This window comes from Anopheles coustani, chromosome 3 (genome assembly GCF_943734705.1).
Source record: "Anopheles coustani chromosome 3, idAnoCousDA_361_x.2, whole genome shotgun sequence".
NCBI classification, from domain to species: Eukaryota; Metazoa; Arthropoda; class Insecta; order Diptera; family Culicidae; genus Anopheles; species Anopheles coustani.
Window position 1 is genome coordinate 20,904,084 of NC_071288.1, and position 20,690 is coordinate 20,924,773.

Below are 20,690 nucleotides of genomic sequence, written 5' to 3' on the forward strand. Positions count from 1 at the left end.
TCCCAGCGTTTCGATGATGAGAAATTGTTTGCTATTGTGTTACAAAGCTATGCTTGCTTTCCCAACGGATGAACAATTCTCATCCGTTCGAAATATCACCATTTGTGGGTGGTTTATTTGTTCCGGATCAGAATGCCATTCTATCGCATGTGATTAGTGCCGGTCGATGGGATGGAACCTTTTGGCGGCTTGGAAAATGTATGATACAACGTACGCTTTCTTTGAAGTTGGTTGGATATTGAATGATACATTCCTACCTGATTGGTAGAGGGTAGGAAAGTGGAAGGTAATACAGATCGGGCTGTTGTATTTTACATTCGATCACGAAGCAATTATTCTGAAAATCGTTGGTATTTTTGAGCTAGAGGGGATAATTTTTTACTGCTGCCGAATCAATGAATGAGGGTGAGCTAAAGATTTAAATATTTAATACAAATATAAATGAACATTAACAGTGACTCTTTCACAGCTCTGAACAATTGTCAAAAATTTGAAAAAAAAAAAATGATGTCCTAAACAATAAACTACAGTAAAATAACACTAAAACCTGTAAATGGGTTAAGTTTGGTTATTTATCGATTTGATACTACATTGAAATTCATACATATACATATGTTTTTGAGTTTAATGATCATTAATTTCCTTATCCAGGATGTTTTTACGTAGTTTTATGTATTTTGAAACTACATTTTTTAACCATCAAAACTCTAAAAGGGGATAAGGTGCCACTTCAATAAAAAATTGCGCCGACAATGATGCTACTACTTTTATTTTCAATGCAAATGCAGACTTGAAAAGCAAACATACTCTCGAGCGTCATTGCTTTTGCCACTCCACCTTGCCTCCAATTTTAATTTCAGGGATCTCAAATTTTTAATTTCACATTTCTGTTTCCTTGGTCGAATCGGAACTGCAGGAAGAGTTAATTAGCACGGCCGAGCTTAGTTTTACCAATAAGTACCATTTATAGTTGGTTGGCAGCCAATCGGTTGAGTGATGTGGCGATTCCCAGCACACATATGCCGCTGTTGTATTCATCTTGCGTTGGTGAACTGTTCTATTATTTGAACGACCACGTTTGGCTCCAAAGCAGTTGTTGAAACTGGTGAGCATTGCAAAGTAAAGCACGAAATCATCTGAATCATATATTATGTTCATCTTTTCTACTAATTGGGATCATCATTACTCGTGTGAGCACGTACTTGATAGGGCGGAAGTGGTTGAGTTGGTGTTTTTGAATTTGGAAAAAAATCAAACAAGTGCCGGGTGGGAAAACATGGGTTTGAACGATACAAGAGACTCGTCCATAAAACCCCGTTCTTACTTTGAATTGGATCGGATGCGGTTAAGTGGAAAAGTGTTGCCATATCCGTTATGAATATCATCCTTTTGGCAGCTTTTCAGTTCAATGCTAATTGATGGGTTTTCCCGGTTTGTTTAAGCTCGAAACCTAATGAGATGTAATTTCAATGAACCGGGCCACGGACTGTCCGGCAACAGTGGTATTTGACTGTGGAATGTTTTGACCAGCAATGCATCCCGTGAGATTTTCCTCGGAAAAACGTCTCGGCAAGCGGCAGACGAACGTGTTTCACTCGGCAAACTAAGATTCCGTAACGATGTCGTAAACCTGTCGGTATGTCCCGAGTATAAGGTTGTGTTTGACTGGCAGTGTCACACGTGCCGAACACTAGCAAACCGTAAGGATGGGTTTTGAAATTTTCAATCTCCCTCGGCAGAACGGTTCCCTGGATCGGTAAAGGCGTCCATCTTCCGACGTTACCACGACAATCTTCAGCACAGCTTTGCTGAAACCGGCATTACTTTGCTGCTTGTTCATCAAAAGCACCCCGAAGCACACATGCTCCCGAGCGGAGTTCCTGGGGAGGTGGTGGTATCGTGCCTCCATTGGCAGGAAGAATGTTGGTTGTCATCATAACCGGGCTCCGGTTTGGAGCGAAGATAATCAACACTCGATCTCGTACCGAGTTCAAAGGGTTTCCTCCCCGTGGTTGGGGGTTTTCCTTTCCATTCCGAATGCCGACAACGGCGTGGTTGTTGGCAGGAGGAGCTGTGGAACTTGCGCGTGGTCGTATGCACAGAAGTGCGGTTACCAAGGGAACTGTTATAAAAGGCCTCCGAGACCCGGTGCAAACCCCGAAAAGCTTCCGGCCGTTGCGATAACAGTCAAAAAACGGTCCGCGCCACAACAACATAACGCGCGGGGACGGGGCGATTCGGGCGAGATTTGTGAAAAGGGCCACGGGGAGGGGAGTTACAAAAGAGACATCTTCATCTGCCTGTAGCCGATCGTTCCACCGAACGGGTTTAATTAGGAGCGTTTAAGGATACCAAGGCACCTTTAATGATGTGCTTTTTGACGCAACGACGATACACAACAGTTTAAGGATAATGTGTGCGCTCGGCGTGAACATGTTCCCGTCGGGAAGTGAACACACGTTTCCCAGGGGGGCTCTTTTTTGGATCGTTGACAGCCAGTGGAAACTCACGGTTTGTTGAGTGAGTGAAGTGAAGCATGGGGCAATTTAATAAACAGACGAAACGGTGACCTAAAAGCAGAGTAAGACGAGTGGAGGGTAAAGTTTTGGCCATAGAAAAATACATCCCACTGCGCCCAAGGGATAAATCGACCCGAGGGACGAAGATCATCCACACGTCTTACTTTACATAAAGGAAACGAACGAAGTTATATCAATTGGCGAGGGAAGGATAAGAGATGTGATGAGCCCAATGCGGACATATTGTAGTTTTTTTTCTTTTTAAAGTAATGTATGAGTCAGTCATCGGGTTCCATGCCTTAGCAATTGACGCTTTTAGGGATCCAACAATGGGGTTAGAACGTTCACAGGACTTCACCTGAACGTATGCCCATATAAAGTTATCCAAAGAATTGAAGTCCGGGGTGTTTGGGAGGGCCAACTTCAAAGTTGGCTTTCGTTCATGGTAGAACGCTGTCCTTCAAAATGTTTATATAAATCTTGGTATGACATTTTAATTAGACGCGAATTGCCTAAACTTCATCACTCCGGTCGGATCTTTGGTTGTAAACTTGGTTTTCACGTTCTCTGGAACATCCTCCATCTTTTTCGACAAAATAAACTTGTCTGTACGTGTATTAGACACGGTATCGATGGTGAACATCTTCACATCAGAGAATACTATGATAATATTTTTCTATTTTAATGTTGATAGCTCCAGCCGTAGTTGTTCGATTCGGTTTGTTACAAGGTGACTTTGGAGGAACAGTTCAGGTCATATTTGACCAACCTCAGCCAATTTCCAGATAGATCTGATAGGAGTAATAAGAATATCGATGTGCGATGGGATGGATCGTAAAAGCATGTCTTATTTAGTCCCCCAAAGTTTTAGGCTCTCTACTGGGTAACAGTCTTCAGAGAGGGCTATATTCGAAACGAGTTTTCCTATGGGAAGGGTTTATTTGGGGGATTGGGTAAATGGGAATCATAATGATGGTAATAAAAGCAACCGCGAATAGATACGCTACATAAATATTGTCTGCAGAAGCATCGACATTATCCGGATGGGGGAATTGAACTTGGGAGCCCCAACACCGCGTACTACTACTTACCGTCGGCTCTGTATGATAGGTGTTAGTATCAGTTCTAAGCTGGACGAGCGATGGTTGCTGTGCTTACCGGCGCCACCACCGAACCGGGCCGGGCTGGACCCGGCCAGCGGGGGTCGCTTGCCCAGCTCGGTGCCCTTTGCCGGGCTTTCCCGCGAACTCTGGCCGCTCGGGCGGCGTTCGGTGGGCGACGCCACCACGGTGCCCCCGCTGCTGCCGTTCCCATTGTCGCCGGATCGTGCGTTCTAGATGGGTGCGTTCATTTTTTTTTCGATATTCGGAACAAAGTTCGGGAATAGAGAAAGAGGGAGAGAGAGAGAAAAGCAGACGGCGCAGACGCTTCATTAGAACCGGGCGAACGGCAAAACAACCGGGAAGAGGGTGGTGCTTTTGGTGTTTCTTCTAGGTTTTCCACCGAACCCGAACTCGCTGTCCCGAACGGGTTGGGGGTTTTTATCCCCCGTATGACCCGTGTGACAGAACAATACACATGCAATGTTAGGGACATTGTGCAGCGCGGGAAAAATGATTAAAAAACAAACACATACATAAAGATTTTATGCAACGGAACGGGACAGGTGACAACACGAAATAAGGAAGCGCAACAAATAAACACATGCAACATAGATATGGGAAGGACATGCAGCACTGATCAAACCGTGGGAGTCGTTGAAAACTCATTTGGGGCTTTTTTTTGTGCACGACGGAAAATCCTACGTTCTCTCAAACATTTGCCCTCCCGAAACTGCAAAGACGGAGAATTTACACATACGTAAATTCAAACTCCTTTTATTTGATTGAGCTACGTCGTACAACTCCCGACAGCTAGCAGTTTTTCTCTCTACAGGAATCCCGGGAAAAAAGGGATGGAAAATTCTTTCCCCACCTCATCCACCGGCAAGGTTAAGCACGAGAACGGAATCGGGAACAGCTACGCCAAACTAAAAACTAAAACCAATGTAATGAAAATAAAAATAAACTTTCCTAACTTTCCCCCGAACCCTGGAAGTTGGAATCAGTTTGAAACTCTTCCTTCCTTGGAAAAAAAAAACCGGCGAACGAACCCAAGAAAGTCGAAAAGCTTCTCCCGATTGCAATGTTAAGCGGACGAGGACGTTAGAAATAGGGGCTTTTGTAAGGAAACTTTTTACAACGTTTACCTTTGCCAAAAACCGAACGAAACGAACCGTGCGCGGCGAACGGGGACACTGTCACTGTCGGCGGCGGCGGGAAAACCCGGGCGTAATAATGGCTTGGGAAAAGAAAAATAAAGCTCGCCGCTGAAAACACCACAACACCTACGCGGCCCGCGAACCGTGGCGCTAATGTTTCCCCCTTTGGTGGGGAAAGTAGAAGAAGTTTGCTGTTCATCGGAGGAAAATCCCTTCCCGTGTACTGGTTTGGGTGTTCCACTTTTTTGTTGTTGTTGTTGTGCCAAAGTAAACCAACGCACCCTACAATGTGCATGGAGCGCGCGAAAGGAAAATAGGAAATGGGCGCCCTTTGTTCGTTCGCAAGCATGCAACGCGGTTGCATCAAAACGCTTGATGGGAGCGCCGGGTTGGACGAGGGGCGGGCCGGAAAGTAGGTTGGCATGCCATGCGCAGCCCAATAATGAGTGCCAACGGACAAACTCCCCCGGGGCCGGTGATGGAGTCGAAGGGAGTCGAGTGAGTGGGGTTTTTTCTTGCTTTGGTCCCGGATGGGTGGGAAAAGCGTACTTTTCCGGTACACCTGTATTCGCGAAATGGAACTTTCGTACTGGTATATACTCCATCCCATGTTGAACCCACCACGCAGCACACGCTTACGCGGGAGCACAATAGAACAATGGTGGGGGAGGAAGTGGGTCGGAAAAACTTTTCATTCATCCTTCCATCCATCGCACCGTACCATTCTGGGCATTTCCGAGGTACGCGAAAAGCTGGACCGGGTCCTAGTTTTCGGTCGGATCTCTGCTGTAAAAAAAAGTGGACCTGTCTTAGTGTAGAGGGATTGGGCTCATGCAAAGAAAACAAAAATATCCTTCTGGTTATCCATGCAAAACAGGGAAAGCAATCACACTAAAGGTAAGAGAGCACAAGGGAGAACGTAAGGCACAGGCGGTATGTAGCTATAACAGATGGCGTGTGTGACATACACTGTCTCTGGTCTAAGTAACGCCTAGGGAAGACATAAAATGGCTACCAGGGAATGCGTGCAGGAGTTGGAACATGCAGTTTCGCCCTCCGGTGGAGGGTGGCTTGAATCGCGACATGCAAGTAGCACACGGGGGGATCGAAGCGACAACATAGATCGAAAAACAACGCTCTGCTACTTACGTTGGCCGCGCTTCCCTGGCCACCGTCGCGAGTCGGAGTGCCGACCACCGTCGTCGACTCATCGCGATTTCGATTGGAATCGAAGCAAATCAGAGGCCCGACGACATCGCCCGCGCCCACACCCCCGCCTTCGCCCTGTCCCTTGGCCTGTGGGTGACTGTCGTCTTCGTTGTTGTTGTTATTGAGTACGTTCTGGTTGCCGGAGCTCGAGCGTCCGAGCAGGCCGGCGAACGTTTCCGGACTATTATTGTTCAGTCCGTTGCCCTGGTTCAGCCGCTCGACGCCGGTCTTGTAGTTTTCCAGGTAGTCGATCGACTTGGCCGACGACGGCGACGGTTGCCTCCGGTCGGCCGTCGGCTGACGCTTGAAGCTGTGCACACTGGAAAGGTGCTGGCCAGCCGCTTGTTGCTGCTGCTGCTGCTGATGCTGTTGGAAGTGGTGCCGCTTCGGGCGTATCGGTACACCGATGTCCGACTTGGTACCGCGAACGCCGGTACCCATCGTCGAGCTGATCGGATGGTGGAGACCGACGTTCGTGCGGAAGCCGGTTCCGTCGTAGAAGTAGTGATACGGTGTCGCCGATGACGACAGCGTGGCAACCGTGTCCAGATAGGTGCTAGTGCTTAACCCACTACCAATGCTACCACTACCTGGATGGTGCGGGCGGCCACCGGACTGCAGCTGCTGCTGGTGCTGGTGGTGATGCCGGTTGCCGCCCGGGTTGTTAGTCGAATGGTGGCGCAGCTGTTGCTGATGAGGCAGTGGCGCATGATGGGACTGATGGGTGTTTCGGGTTAGGCTAAAGGTGTAGTGATTGTTTTGGTAGTGCGTGTTACTGGTGTTAATCAAGCGACTGTTACTGCCGTTGGCACTATGTACACCGGGCACCGGGGAAAATGGTTGTGGCAGCTGTGGATGTGTTTGCTGCTGCTGCTGCGGCTGCTGTTGATGCTGTTGTAGCTGTGGTTGCTGTGTGATTGGTAGCTGCGACCCGGAACGACCCGGGCAGAGCGGTGGTTTCCTGTTACTCACTGTGTGATGGTGCGACTTCATGTTGTTCGACGAGGACGACTTCGTGTGGCCTGACGTTACCGACGCGCCGGAAGATTTGTTCGTACCATACTTTGCGCTATCGCTGGACCTGGTGGAAAGTATCGAAGTAGGCATGATTAGTGAGCGTTGCGAGGGGTTGCTAGGATGCGTAGCGTACCTCTCCGATGAATATGCATAGTCCTGATCGGCTCCAAGGCCGGAGTCCGTGTGTTCGTGGGAAACGCGCAGGCCGGAACTGTCCAATGGGCTTAGGCTCGATCCGGTTGGTGAGATAAAGTCTCCCATGCTCATGCTGGACATCATCCTATATGCGGAAGGAAACAATCAGCAAAGGTTAGTAGACTATTTTTAACATCAGGTGATACCAGGGCTACCTACCTGATGAGTCCCGAACTTCGATCGTAGTCCCTCGACGAGCTGATCGTGCTGGCTGACCTTATCGAACCACCGTTGACGCCGTTCTCCCCCAGGCTACCATCACCCTTCGGGTACTCCCTTATCCTGTCGATGCGGTTGTTGTTCACCGTCTGGTGGAGATGCAGCTGACTCGGATGTTGCTGCAGCTGCTGCTGATGGTGCTGACTCTGGTGCATTGGTTGGTGCTGATTGTGGTGGTGGGGCTGCTGCTGGTGCTGCTGGTGCTGCTGTAGCTGGTGATGCGAATGGTGATGGGAGGAGGACAGGGACGTCGTCGAATGGTGACTGGTCTTGTGTACCTTCAGCGTGTTCGGTTTTTTGGCGGCGTGGTTCGTCTCGACGACCGTGTACGGGATCTCGCGCAGCTGATCCTCGGTCATGCCGGTCGTGTCGACCAGATCGAACTGCAGGTGCTTGGTGAGCTCGCTCGACCAGATCTTCTCCGAGGGCGAACGGTGCTTCCGGTGACGCCGGCTACGGTGCTGGTGGTGCTGCACAATGCCCGAATCCGGATGGGCGCCCTTCATCACCTGGCTGCTCTTGATGACAGCCGCCTTCGGTACGGCGTCCGAGTGCTGCTTCCGCTGCACCTCCAGCCACTGCTCGCCCGAGTCGACCAGCTCGATCGAGTCCGTCGATCGCCGGTGTCCCGAGTAGCTTCGATCGCGGCTCTCCGTATCCGACCGGTTGCGACGGTTCTTGGAGCGATGCCGACGGTGCTTCCGATGCGAGTTGTGCGATCGCCCCGACCGGCCCGAACCGCGGCTCATCTCGCTCTCGTTGTCCGACACCCGGCGGCTGCGGTGCCGACGGCGACGCCCGGACCGTGACTCGTTCGACGAGTGGCTTTCGACCGAGCTCGACCGCATCCGGGTGTTGTTGGCCGGCGCACTCATACGTGTCGATGCCGACCGGACCGACTTGGGACTGGAGTTGATACCGAACAGGCCGCGCTGTTGCGAGCGCATCCAGGGGGCACTGCGGGTACTGCGCGGGGAGTCCGGTGGCATCGGACCGGCCGATTTAACGGCGCCATTGGCGCTCCCGTTCAATGCAGCCGGTATACTGCAAGTAGAACGGTAAGGGCTCTCAAATCTAACGGCAAACGGTGTCCCCGACAACGAGCGACACATCAAGCATCCGGAATGAACATCAAACGGTGGAAATTTGTGCAAAACAATTGAAAGGAAATGGTGAAAAAATATCAGAGAAAGAGAGAAAGATAAAGAGAAAGAAGGAGATAGAAATCGTGAGATGTAACATAAAACAAATAAAACTTTAAAGCTGTCAGAAGAATTTAAATCTTAGTTATAGATGATTGGTCAAGTAGCTTTGGATACGAAGAATTAACGATTTGTCAGTGGTATTACGTTGCTCGTAGATAATTTACAGTTCGTCAAATTCTAATAGGATCGTCAAACTCTAGTTGACCGAAGGTGTACAAATTGTTAATATTTAAAGTACTAAAAGCCGAGTGCCAATGACAACGTTCGATCAACATTTTCTTACCAAGAATGAAATAACGATTATCTGATCAGAAGAAAGCAAATTGATTCTGCAATAAACAGTTTACTTCTCATAGGAGCCATATTTTTCCAGAACTGGCAAAAACCTGTCAGTGTCACTTACGATTGAGCCGGTTGAGGTATGGAAACGGATTTGATTTCCTGCTGGATGTACTTTGGTGCATCGAACAGCTTTTCCGCCTCTTGCTGTGGGTCGTGCAGCACGCGGCGCGGTTGCCGACGGGACGGTGTCCTGGTGAAGGTCGGTTGGATCCGTTGCTGGGTCGCGCCATCCTTCATCGGTTGCCGATCGGATCGACCACTGTCAAGCGGAGGGAGTACGTTGAGAAGTTAGTTGTCAAATGGTGGTCGTTTTGTTACTGTCATGTTCATACCTATACTTGCTACCGAGCGTCCCGGTGGTGGCCTGCATCGGCGCTACCCGGACCAGGCGGAAGAACGAATGGTGTTCCACACAGCACTTCCACAGGTGCTTGCAGGCGCTCTTTTTTGGTGTCTCGAAACCGTACGTACTAACTTCATTCTACAAAAATAAAGAAAAAATAATCATTTAGAAGATACCTCAGCCAACGACGTCAAAGTTGTACGTCATTACTTACATTTTTATCACAGACACGAAGCATAAAATATCGACCCTTGTAGTAGACCTTCGCTATCCGGGGCCAGTAGTAGTGGGCAACGGTGGTTTTGTTCCGCAGCACCACAATGCCGCCCGGCGTTAGCCCCAGGAAGTACTCCACGCTGTCCTCGCCCTGTACACGGAATGACATATAAATTAACAAGGGCACGTCCGGTACCCGCATTTTCCGTACGCAACCTACCAGCACCGGATGCAGGTCCACCCCGTACATATCGTGCCACTTGACCTTGTCCAGATAGTTGAACTCGGCCTGCGACGGTGACATTCCCTCGAGTTGGATGTGCAGCTCGTGGATGCGGCTCTCGATCTCCTTCGTCTGGTTGTTGAGCAGCCGAAACTCGGACACGTAACCCGGCGGATGCTTTCGGGGATCATAGTTGCCCAGCTCGGCTACGATGGGAGAATCCGGGGGAAAGAGTTATGGCGTGTGTGTTGCCGCGTGGCTGTGTGTTCGAAAGGTCGATAGTTTACTTACCCTGCACCACGTACGCTCCCAGCTCTGCGGCCAGCTCGAACGATACCGGCAAGCGGCCTTGAAGTATGTCCTGCTTGACTTGCAAGTACAGCTGATATCTGCGGAACGGGCGAAGTGGAAGCGGAGGAAAATGTATTCTCTCATTTAGTATATCTTTACAAACACGAGCACCAAAGGCCAATGTATTTACCTGGTAATTTCTTCCACCAACTTGCACGGATCGCACGCGTAGAACTTGACGCCGAAGTAGAGATCGTACGCCACCTTGCCCGCCTTCAGCTGGCGGGAAAGTCGGGCCGCCGGGTCCAACCAGTGCTGGAGTTGCAAAAAAAAAACAACAGGAAGCGTTTATACCGGATACAAAATACTTGGAAGTCCGGACGCTCGTTGAAGCGCTGGATGGATGGATACTTACCGTCTGGTTGTCCTGATCTATGTAACGGATACCGAAGTAGGCCGTCTCTATGAGGTTGAGCCGGGCGAACACCACGTCCAGCAGCGCTTGGCCGGGTAAATCATCCTGTGCGGAAATGGAAAAAAAGGTGAGGGGAAAGGAAAAATGAAAAATAAATATTTGACAATAAAAGGTCCCGTCGAGTTTTCCTAACCGACGGGATTCGTCCGGAAACTCGCACCCCGGATAGACCCCAACCAAACACCGGCTTTTGCGAAAGTCAGAAATTAATGATTTGTTGGCGAATGTTGTGGTTACAAGGAGGGCATGGTGGTGGTGGTGGCAGTGTCCTAACAACAATTCCCGCTAGGTGCCTGATCAGCTACGCACGGATGCGTGCCTTGGGTGGGTGAAGTACAAACGCCTCGGTAGAACATTCCAGCCGGGACCAACCGTTAGCTGACGGAGCTTATTTGCGTATCATCATCTCTGCCGGAAGGGGTGCGGCGCTGCGGGGAACCAGCTCAGCTAGGATTGTTGTTTGCCGGGCAAACGGAACCGCCCGATGGGTTTCGGGTGAGGATGATAAATTCCGCACAAAATTGAAGCGCGCTAGCCGTAAACCACCGGGAGCGGGCTTTGGCAACAATGGCGTAGGCAGCAAAATATTTGCTAGCTTAATCAAAACCCAATTCGCCATCCGAGGGACGATGTCCCCCGTGCAGTGTGACTTGTCACGACCGTCAATGGTAGGTTGTCGAAACAATGCGGAGGATATATTAAATGTAGGCAATTATTTGACGAAATGAACCGTGCGGGTTATTATGGCGTGTGCCGGTTCAGTGGTTTATGGTTGCCGCTTTCGATGTCCGATTTCCGATGTCCGGCTGCGATTGCTATTCCACCGCGAATGTATACCAGCGTTGCTCTGTGTGTGTGTGTGTCATTGTGCATTGGATAGAATAATTCAATTTCAGGCCACCACACGAGGAGGCCACAATTCGATGCGAAATTGCATCACTAGAAATGCAGGTCAAATAGCAGTGGGGAAGCCCACCGACACCACCCCTCGCCGGGGCCGATGATGGACAGTACGACGCTTGCCAGTTGTTGCATGGACCTGAATAAAGCAAACCTGGCCGCAACTCCTGCACACCCACGTCAACTCGCGACCGTGGACTTCCTGATCGATCGATTCGCGGAGCTGCATGAGGCGGTCTCTATGGTTCCCGTACACGGGTCGGGAAAATCCAGTCCCATGCTGCGTTTGCCACGGGTGTTGTCCATCCCGTGCTAGCTCGATCCTTTTGTGCCGCGTCACTGGCTATTGATGTGGGGGCCACTGGCGACTTAAGACTTCGTAGCCCTTCAAACCCACCGGTACGCGTCGTAGATCATCTCCCGCCGCGTAGTTGGCCTTATAGCGAACCGTGGACCGAGACCCGCACCCTTTGACCGATTTGTAACTCTTGCTGCCAATTCGCACGTATACGTGTGTGTTTTTGTTTGTTGACAGCGCTAAGAAGGTACTCGATCCGCTGACCAAGAACATGGCGTGCGGAAGCCTGAAGATCTATTCATGTTGAGAACCGCGCGGGTACAGAGGAGGATAAATTTGTACTACCTCGAACACCCTCCAGGCTCAATAATCACATTCTGACATCGTTTGTATGCCAAAGCTTTGGAAAAGGGGCAAGAGCTAGAAGGCTGGACGGTGAGAACCAGGACTTCCCGCTGTGGCTCGTTGAAGCTCGCTGGCACTGGGTGCGATGTTTCGTGTCCCGCCTTAAATCACCACCGTCGGAGCCGATGAGTCAGCAGAGCACTCTGGCTGCATGTCTTGAAATTCTGCAGCGAAGACGATCGACCCGCGGGTTTGTGGGAAATGATAAATTGTTTGCCTAAGCACGTTGGGCGTTGCTTGGCGGTGGAAATTTGCATAAATGAAAGCGACGCGCCGGGAAGCAAGCTGAGGGGATCGAAGTCTTGTTGTCATGTTAGGCTATATTGGCTAGTACCTTCGGGAAAAACGGTATCTTCGGTGGAAGTTCAATGGATTTTTCCAACGTCAACCGGAGCGAGAAGTGTTCTATCCTTTGCGAGCTTTGTCGCGAGCGAGTCACAAACAAATGGTTAAATATGTGGTACGACGATTGCCCCCGGACAAACCCACCGGTGCCTCCTAATTAGCCAGAAATTGTGGGTGACAACCCCCGCTTCCCTGCATAAACACTTAATTAATGTAATCTCCGGTGAAATCAATTAGGAGGTAGTTTTTGCACCCGCAGGCAAACTTTCGAATAAAAGGCACAAGAAAGGTAGCACACCCAACTCCTAGGGATCCGGGAAGCTACTGTCGACTCCAGCTCGTGCCCGTCCGACCTCAGCCATCCGAAGCACAAACTTTTCCGTTATCAGAACAAATTAACTTTGCTCGCAGTAGCGAGCGTTCCACTGCACTCCGTTTTTCCTGATGCCTTCGGGAGGGTTTTGTAGATGAAATTTGAAATTTCGACCAAGCTTGTTCCTCCACCCCTCCGTCACGTACATCCTGCAGCAGTAAGCACTTGGGGAGGGAATCTATCGTATGCAGAGTGGTGATTCGCTGAGTTGGCATCATCGCACTCTCGTTCCTTCTCTGGTTTCGCATTGGGATGCGCTGTGTTCGTTAATCTTATTTCCCCAAAATTTATGGTACGCATATTTTTCCACTAGCGAAGTCTAGTTTTAAACCACGCCCCCGCAGGATGGGATGGGTGTGCGTTCGTGTACTGCATGTTACCGGAAAACATGCTGCATTTTCCATGCCCGGAGATGCTTCACGTTCAGTAGCAGGGAACAACCCATCATGAACGTTTTACCGGTGAAGATTTGAACAGTGAAAGGAATTTATCTTTTATGCTCATCGTACATCACTTCGATGGGTTTGCAAAGTTCCGTTTAGTCTCTGGTGGGGAACTTCCCTTTTGTTGAGGTAAGTTCTGCTACAGTTCCCGCTACCATGGGTTTTCATTAATCATCAAAAGGCATATTAATTTGTAGTTTGTCGACGTGGTGATCACATTCAGATGTGAGAAAACCAATTCGCCAACGAAAAGTACGATACCCGGGGAATGATTGTCGCTTTAAATTTACAGTAGCATTACCATCCATAAGCCTGTAGAACGTCGTTTCGAGAATGCAGCACAAATATGCTTATCACTGAATGAAATGCCTCAGGCTAGCATGCCTTCACCCTGATTGTTCTCCGCAAAACCGGGCAAATTGTAAGACACCGAAAAGCCTCCCCGTCGGTCACAGTGCTTCAAGCTGCCGGAGCGAGTGCATTTTGCGAGTGGATCATTAATAAGTCTCATGCTTTGCGTTGATAAGCACCCGTTGTTCCTGGGAATGTTTGCGTGCGATTCCGGGCTGGGTGGTGCACCGCGGTCAATGCGGCACCAGAGGGAACAACATGCGACTGTGGACGGCCCCGAGCTCGCTGGTGCATTAATATTGATGGGATTTAAATTACTCGTCGGAAACGGACCGCACGGTGGTGGGTCTACGGTGGCAAGGCCTACGGGGTTCGTTGGCCGGGGGCTGGACAACTGGAGAGGCGGTTACAAAAAAGAGCCTTCCGATTGGGGCGAGATGGAACGTATCATCGATCATACGAGCATGCCGGAAGCGGGGTCTGTAATCGATTTGCCAGCGCACGGAACTAATCGACGGCAATCGTCGTCTAGCCGTCGGGGTGACCATTGGCCTTATTGGTTTGTGCAAAGAAATACGACTGTGCAAGCCGTTCTTTAGAACTTTGATTACATCGCGCTAAAAGAGCGTTCTACTTTTTGTAGAATGATTGATTTAAAATTAAATTAAGAAAACTTTCATAAAGCTCAGAGAAAAGAAATATCTTGATATAGAACTTTTTATATATTAATACCAAAAGAATGCGGCATAAGAATGTAAAAGAGAAAAAAAAACTAAATCACAATCTACTTGTATTAAAAAAGGGCAAAAGATTCTTGTTTCAGAATCGATCAAACTACTTCAACATTTTCCGACGAACCTTCGTTTGCCCTTTGATGTGTCATTTAATCATCTTAGCAAGCGCAAAGATAATTGAAAATGGGAAGCAGTTTTCTTTCGGTGGTAGTTGTCACGTTTCATTCCCTTCCCTTAACCCCGCTCCCGAACCGTGGCTCAACTTTCTTTTCACAACTCTTAACGTTGCGAGTTTCCACTCGAGTGCCGATCCTTGATGCCCGTAAGGCATCGTCAGGAAACCGGTAGAATGGAAATGAAAGATGAATCCTTGCTCGAAAGCTGCCAGCTGAGGCATCGGTATTTATCTTCATTTTTTTGGGTCTTTCATACCCCATGAAAGCTCACCCACTAACAGGTGGTCGACGATTTGTGACTTTGTGTGACGGGGTTCAACTTTTCCCTGTTCTTCCCGGCGACCCCGGGATTGCTCCGCTGTGAGTCAACCTTCGTCATTCGGCTGTCATCATCTATTTAAGTGAACTTTTGTGCTCCATTTGCTGGCGGGGATTTTTGTGCTTAGAGGCTCAGGGAGGGAGATTGAACCAGAAGCTTCCCAATGCAGCCGGAAGCGGTCCGATTCGGTGGATGGGGAAGTAATCAGTGTGGGGGTGTCCCGGAAAAGCGTCCAACCGTTCGCCTGTCAAAAGACTCGCACACAGACACACATTGAAGTGCCGGTTGGTTTTGCAACAACGAGAAACGATTTGCAGCGAGATTATTTACTATATAAAACTCGTTCTTTTCGTTCTCTTTCTCGCGTTTGTTCTGAAGGAATTGTTTCAACGGGGTTTCGGCCCGTTTTGGACATTGTGCGCGTGTTTAATGAGCCCTGATATAATTAATTATTTATGAAGGTACCAGCTTAACGATCAAGCACGGCACGGTAAGAAGCAATGAGCAGCTAGAACCAGACTTCATATTTTATTCAACGTCATAATCATTCCTTCCGCCAGTTTCGGTTGACGGTGGCAGTTTGTTTCATTTTGTGCCGTTGTGCCGGAGATGGGTTCCCGCGATTTCCCAGCGCTTTCGGGGGGAAAACCAGCGGAACGCAGCTCCCAAAAAGCAAACATATCACTTAATTGCTGCTTGGGCCACTTTGCATTGAATAGGTCCCCGACGTAGGAGTGAGTTTGCGAAGTGGCATTTATTAGCAGCGAAGCCTCATCCACAATGCGCCACCGGAAGGAGGGAATCTCGGTTCCGGCCAACCTTTGGCCCATGCCAGCACAGGGGAACGATGATGGCGTCGTTCGTGCATTCGCTCATTCACCGGCCAATAATGAAGCGTCGTGGCGAATGAATCACTTTTCCCGCTCCGGCAGGAAGCGTCGTGCCAGGTAGTGGTACATCCAGTAGATTCACACCGTATCCGGTACTAGGCCATCGAGTAGTCATCAAGCACGTGCCGCGACGAAACACTACGCTAAATGCCCTCGTGATCTCTCGCGTACGATTCGTCCGTGCACCACCGGTTGCATACTTTTCGGCGTTCGGACGCCGCTTGCACGAAACGGTCCACTTGCAGCATCCATCCATCCATCAGCTTCCTGCAGTGGGAGCTCAATGCTCATTACCATCAACATAATCGGTCGGCGAACCCCGGCCGGCGGGTCGCGGGTGATGATGAGTGCATCGTCCCCTTTTGCCGTGCAGCGAAAGCGAAGCATAATTTGTTTAAACGCATCCATCACGCAAATCATCGCAAACCGGCGCGCGGACCCGAACCCGGACACCGCGGCGGCTCGCTGTTTCCTGGGCCGTTCATTAATGAGGTAGGCCATTTGCAAAATCATTGCTCACGACCTACGACCCCGCGCGCTGTCCACCGCCCATTGGTAAGATTGCGCACCGTTGTTAAGAGGCATTGCTTCTTGGTTTCGGAACAAAAAAACAACAACAAAAAAAAAAACCAGAAACGAAGGAAAACTTGAAAAAGAATTATGGCAACGGCTTTGCACTTGAAAGACCTTTTTTGTGCGATTCATTAGCGTGCGCAAGGGTCCAGGGTTGCGGCAAAACCATCAATTGTCCAACCACCGATCGAGGAGGCGGGTGTCCGGTGTCCTTGGCCCGCCGGTGGCCTTGAGGTGGCCCATTTCCCAGGGTGGCTCTTGGCTCGCGCAGCACAATTTGCTTACAGTCGATCAATCGCGTAAGACTTAATTGCGCGTCACGTCCAATTCAGTCGCAACGTCAAGTCAATAATATAATAACCTCTCGATTCGAATCGGCTGTGAGGTAGGAGGGAGGGAGGGAGGGGGCAATTGATGGCACAGGAATGCTGTGAGTGAGTCGGATATTGGTTTCCTTTTTTTCCACTTTTCAAATCTTTTCTGTGCCTTGCCGTGGCATTGCGACGCCCTGCTTCTTGCGGAGTGGTGTCATTAATCAAGTGCGCGGACGTGCGTGCGAACCGAGCAGTTCGGCTCGGTTTGGTGGAAAATTCTACCCAACACCGTTGGTGAAAACCCCCCCTGGACGCGTCCTCACGTGCAATAATGCCGGTGTTCGCGAGTGACACCGGCCACTTTCCGCCCGACACCTGAGCCTGGCCCCCATAACGTACGCGTAATGATTCCTAATTCAATTTCGAAAAAGCTCATTAAAAGCACACCACCACTCCCCGCTCGCATGGTTGGCCCCGAAAAAGGGGGGGAGGGTAGAACGGAGGCGCCCCACCACAAATGGCGCAAAGCCTCCCTGGAAACAGCATCGGTTAAGAAAAATTGAAGTATTAATCACAACAGCGGCCCGTGGAAGGGGGTTGGGTGGAGGGCAAACGGGTGTCGGAACGCCTCCGACTCGAGCGGCGGCTCACCGTAACCGATGCCAATCAAGCGCGATCGCTTTTGCGGCTTTCTTGTTTTTGTGCCATCGCTGGCGACGTGTCGCTGATTTTACCCTTTCATCGACACTAATTGATCGCTTCGGCTAAACACCTGAGCGAGCTGTCAGCCGCCCGAAAGGTGGACACGGGAAGGAGGAGGGCCGCAATGGCGCGCGCTTGCATTTGCGGCTGCATCCAGTCGACCCGGGCATGGAGCTTTCGGTTTCGGTTTCACGTTCTCCCCCGGTTTTTGCCGACCTTCTTGCATTTCAACGCTGAATGGGAATGCAGTTTCGCGTGATGGGTGGGAACCTTTTTTTTCGTTCAGCACTTCACCACTTTCCTTGAATGTCACAAAGATGCTGGATTAAAGGATGGTAAAAAAACATCCACCATCCGTGGTGTCGACTTTTATTGCTCCAGAATTTAATCCCTTCCGTGTTCCGTGTTCTATTATTGCCGATCGGTGCTAGCTGTTGCGCCGGATGCAAATCGATGCGCACGATTGGATAAATGATAATGCAATGAAAACTAATTGCACAGTAATCGATTGGGGCTGACCGAAATTTTATCCAGCATGTGAATTGAAACGTGAAAATTATCACCACTTATTTCGCTCATCACGGTTTCCTGTCACGTTCGTATTGGAAATGACCTATTTAATTTTTTTTGGCTTTTTCCCCATTTCCTGGGTGGTGCTTTCATTTTGTTTCGTTTAAATTGCAAATAATCAATTCAATTATCACGAAAGTGGATGTGACAAAATGGCGGGGAAAAAATGAATTGTACTTAACCACCCAATGCTTTAAGATGCTTTTTCAACAAACACGAGATTCAGTTTGAGATCTGTTTTTTACATTTAGATTTTCAATAGTTTGATATAGTTTTAAGCGATTACATAGCTTTTCAATAGTTCAACGTTTATGTTTTTATAAATTTTAATACAATCATTATTTTGACATTGTCAAAGTTGCTCATTATGGATAAAAATCTTGCTATGAAATCATAATAATTTACGTGATAACTAAGCGGGAGATTGATGTTTCAACTATGATTTGCAAGTTGCGGGAAGGAGTTCGTTATAATTTTAAAAAATTTAAGTTCTTAAATGTGAGAACGTAATAGTTATACGAGTTTAGAGATGCATTCACAAGGACGATATGATATCAACAATTACATTCCATATAAACTGGTTCGAAATATTTTGTAAAATTTGGAAATAAAATGTTATCTCTAGGCAATAGAATTAAAAAAGAAGTACAACTTAAGATCACCAAGCTACGTGATCTGTTCGGTATGCAATGTTCTTTTCATATTCGTATTCTGGGGAAAAAAATACACCTTAATGTTTGAGCGGTGGAAAATCTGCAACAAGTGACCACTCATTGCATGAATTCAACTACGTGATTTGGTTGTCCGGCGCACCAACGGTTACCGGCCACAGATTCCCACCGTTTATTCAATGTTTTCCAATGGCTTCGCTGGAAGTTTAATCGTAGGACGGTAAGAATCCCAACAAACTTCCTTACCCCAACACACACACACACCACCAGCTGGGATATACTGGAAAAAAAACTGGGCAACTTTTCCACCGGAAACGAACCGAGCAAAGAACCGGAAGTTATAGCGTGCAAATTGTATTGCAGTGTTAGTCGTCCAGCCGTTCCGTACCAAAGGCAGCTAGGACGACAACGTGCTTCAACCGGAGAGCAACCCAGCATGGGGGGTTGCCTTTCATGACCCCAACTTTGCCGCCTCGGTTGATCCCGAAGGAAAGCGAGGAAGAGAAAAAGGAAAATATCAAGGACCATCAGGTCCAAGGGAAGTGGCTCCATCATCCAGCGGATCCAACCCCGAAGGTACGGAACTTCGTAATAATAATGAAGTGCCTGGATCCGGTTATCATCTGCCCGGCCTTTCCACGCTTATGCAAGAAAACCTTTGCACTTTCCACGAACCCCTGTAAAAGAAGCGGGGGGCCAATGGGTGGCAAAGGGCAGGTTCACGCCATTGAACAAACGCAACACTGCACGGGCATCTCAATCGGGGCAGGCGGTGAAAGAAAAGAGGAAAATCGGGATATCTAAGCTCCTTCAACCGTGCACAGGAGCAACATAAATTGTATTAATTAAAGCTGCACCGAAGCGTAAAGTGCAATCTTAGAGCCGTGTTGCCTCAACGACAAAGTTATGTAATATCATCGCCACTCGTGACGAAGTGGTTGCTGAGATGAAGAAAAAAATGCATATTGCAATGCAAACAAGTTACCCATTTTCAGTTGGGAAAGTGAGCATCGGTGTGTGCTGATGTGAATGAAAAGTAGGAAAAGTTAATATTAAATTCGAGTTACTCTTGAGAGCGGTCAACAACGGATACAATTGTACCCGGGAATGTAATTTTAAAATCCTTTCCCCAACCGGAGTCAATTACTGAACATTTCTAGCACTCGTTCAGTTCACTCAGATTGCAATCATCTGAAAAATATCGCACATAAACTTTGAAGAAATCCTCCTTCAAGCTGGAAGTGCAAGTGGCGAACATAACAATGACCCTCTAGTCTGGTCGTACGGATGCAACCGATACGTCTCAGTTTATGGGTGACATTAACGTTCGCGTTCCGGGCGATGAATAACTACCTTCAACTGGTGGGTAAATCTCCTACCACCGTTTTGATGATTCACTTCAGTTTCGATAAGTTTTAATTAAAAAGCATTTCTCATGCCCGTCCGATTCCGCGGTTCGGCAAGGTCACCGAGGTAGGGTGGTTTTGCATGCCGGAGGTTACACACTCCTTCACGTTGGTGATTCCTCCTCGAAACCCGCCCAGCATCTCAATCAAATATGTTTTCTTCCCAAGGAAGCCGCGGACTGTTTTATTTGCTTCATACCGAGCTCGAGGTCCATCGCAGCTGCCTCCCACGAGTTGCTCGCCCGAAGTCCATCGGATCGACATAATTATGGTCATTGTGCACACTGTATCGCGGTGGTAATCTTCTTTATTTACCACTTTTTAATAGGATTTCTTTTTTTTTCCTGCACAGTTCTCCATTCGCCATTCTCTTAATGGAATCGTTTACATTCGTTCGATTCACACCGAGCCGTACGTTTTGGTGGAGAGGAACCGAGAGGAGAGGGTTTCGGAAGACCGGCTAGCTTGCAGTCCGTATCCTGTGCAGCAAACCAGATGCAATTGTAGCTTCATCGGCGCGTTTGGTGCTTCCGCACTTGATTTATGGAGCGTTCTCGCAGCATACAGCATACTGCAATGTTTTTCGCCTCGCTTGCTAGTAGAAGTACTGCAGTGTGGCAGTCGAAAGGGCTCCGAGGCGTTTTTGTTGTTGTTGTCCGCGGGATCAGCCGGTTCGCTGCAGCATACAACGCACAACAGAAGCGCA

At 48.9% G+C, this 20,690-nt stretch overlaps 1 protein-coding gene across 1 annotated transcript in view; it reads right to left on the reverse strand.

Moving 5' to 3' along the window:
• Positions 1-3,606: 3,606 nt before the first annotated feature.
• LOC131272580 (transcription initiation factor TFIID subunit 1) overlaps positions 3,607-20,690 on the reverse strand; it is a 61,311-nt gene continuing 44,227 nt past the window's right edge. The window contains exons 2-13 of the mRNA XM_058274380.1: positions 10,455-10,559; positions 10,230-10,354; positions 10,040-10,137; positions 9,746-9,954; positions 9,524-9,676; positions 9,299-9,447; positions 9,028-9,225; positions 7,636-8,493; positions 7,360-7,506; positions 7,139-7,285; positions 5,929-7,069; positions 3,607-3,852 (exon numbers count right to left, since the gene is read on the reverse strand). Of these exons, the coding sequence (XP_058130363.1) occupies positions 3,607-3,852; positions 5,929-7,069; positions 7,139-7,285; positions 7,360-7,506; positions 7,636-8,493; positions 9,028-9,225; positions 9,299-9,447; positions 9,524-9,676; positions 9,746-9,954; positions 10,040-10,137; positions 10,230-10,354; positions 10,455-10,559 (3,576 nt within the window). The remainder of the gene's footprint in view (positions 3,853-5,928; positions 7,070-7,138; positions 7,286-7,359; positions 7,507-7,635; positions 8,494-9,027; positions 9,226-9,298; positions 9,448-9,523; positions 9,677-9,745; positions 9,955-10,039; positions 10,138-10,229; positions 10,355-10,454; positions 10,560-20,690) is intronic.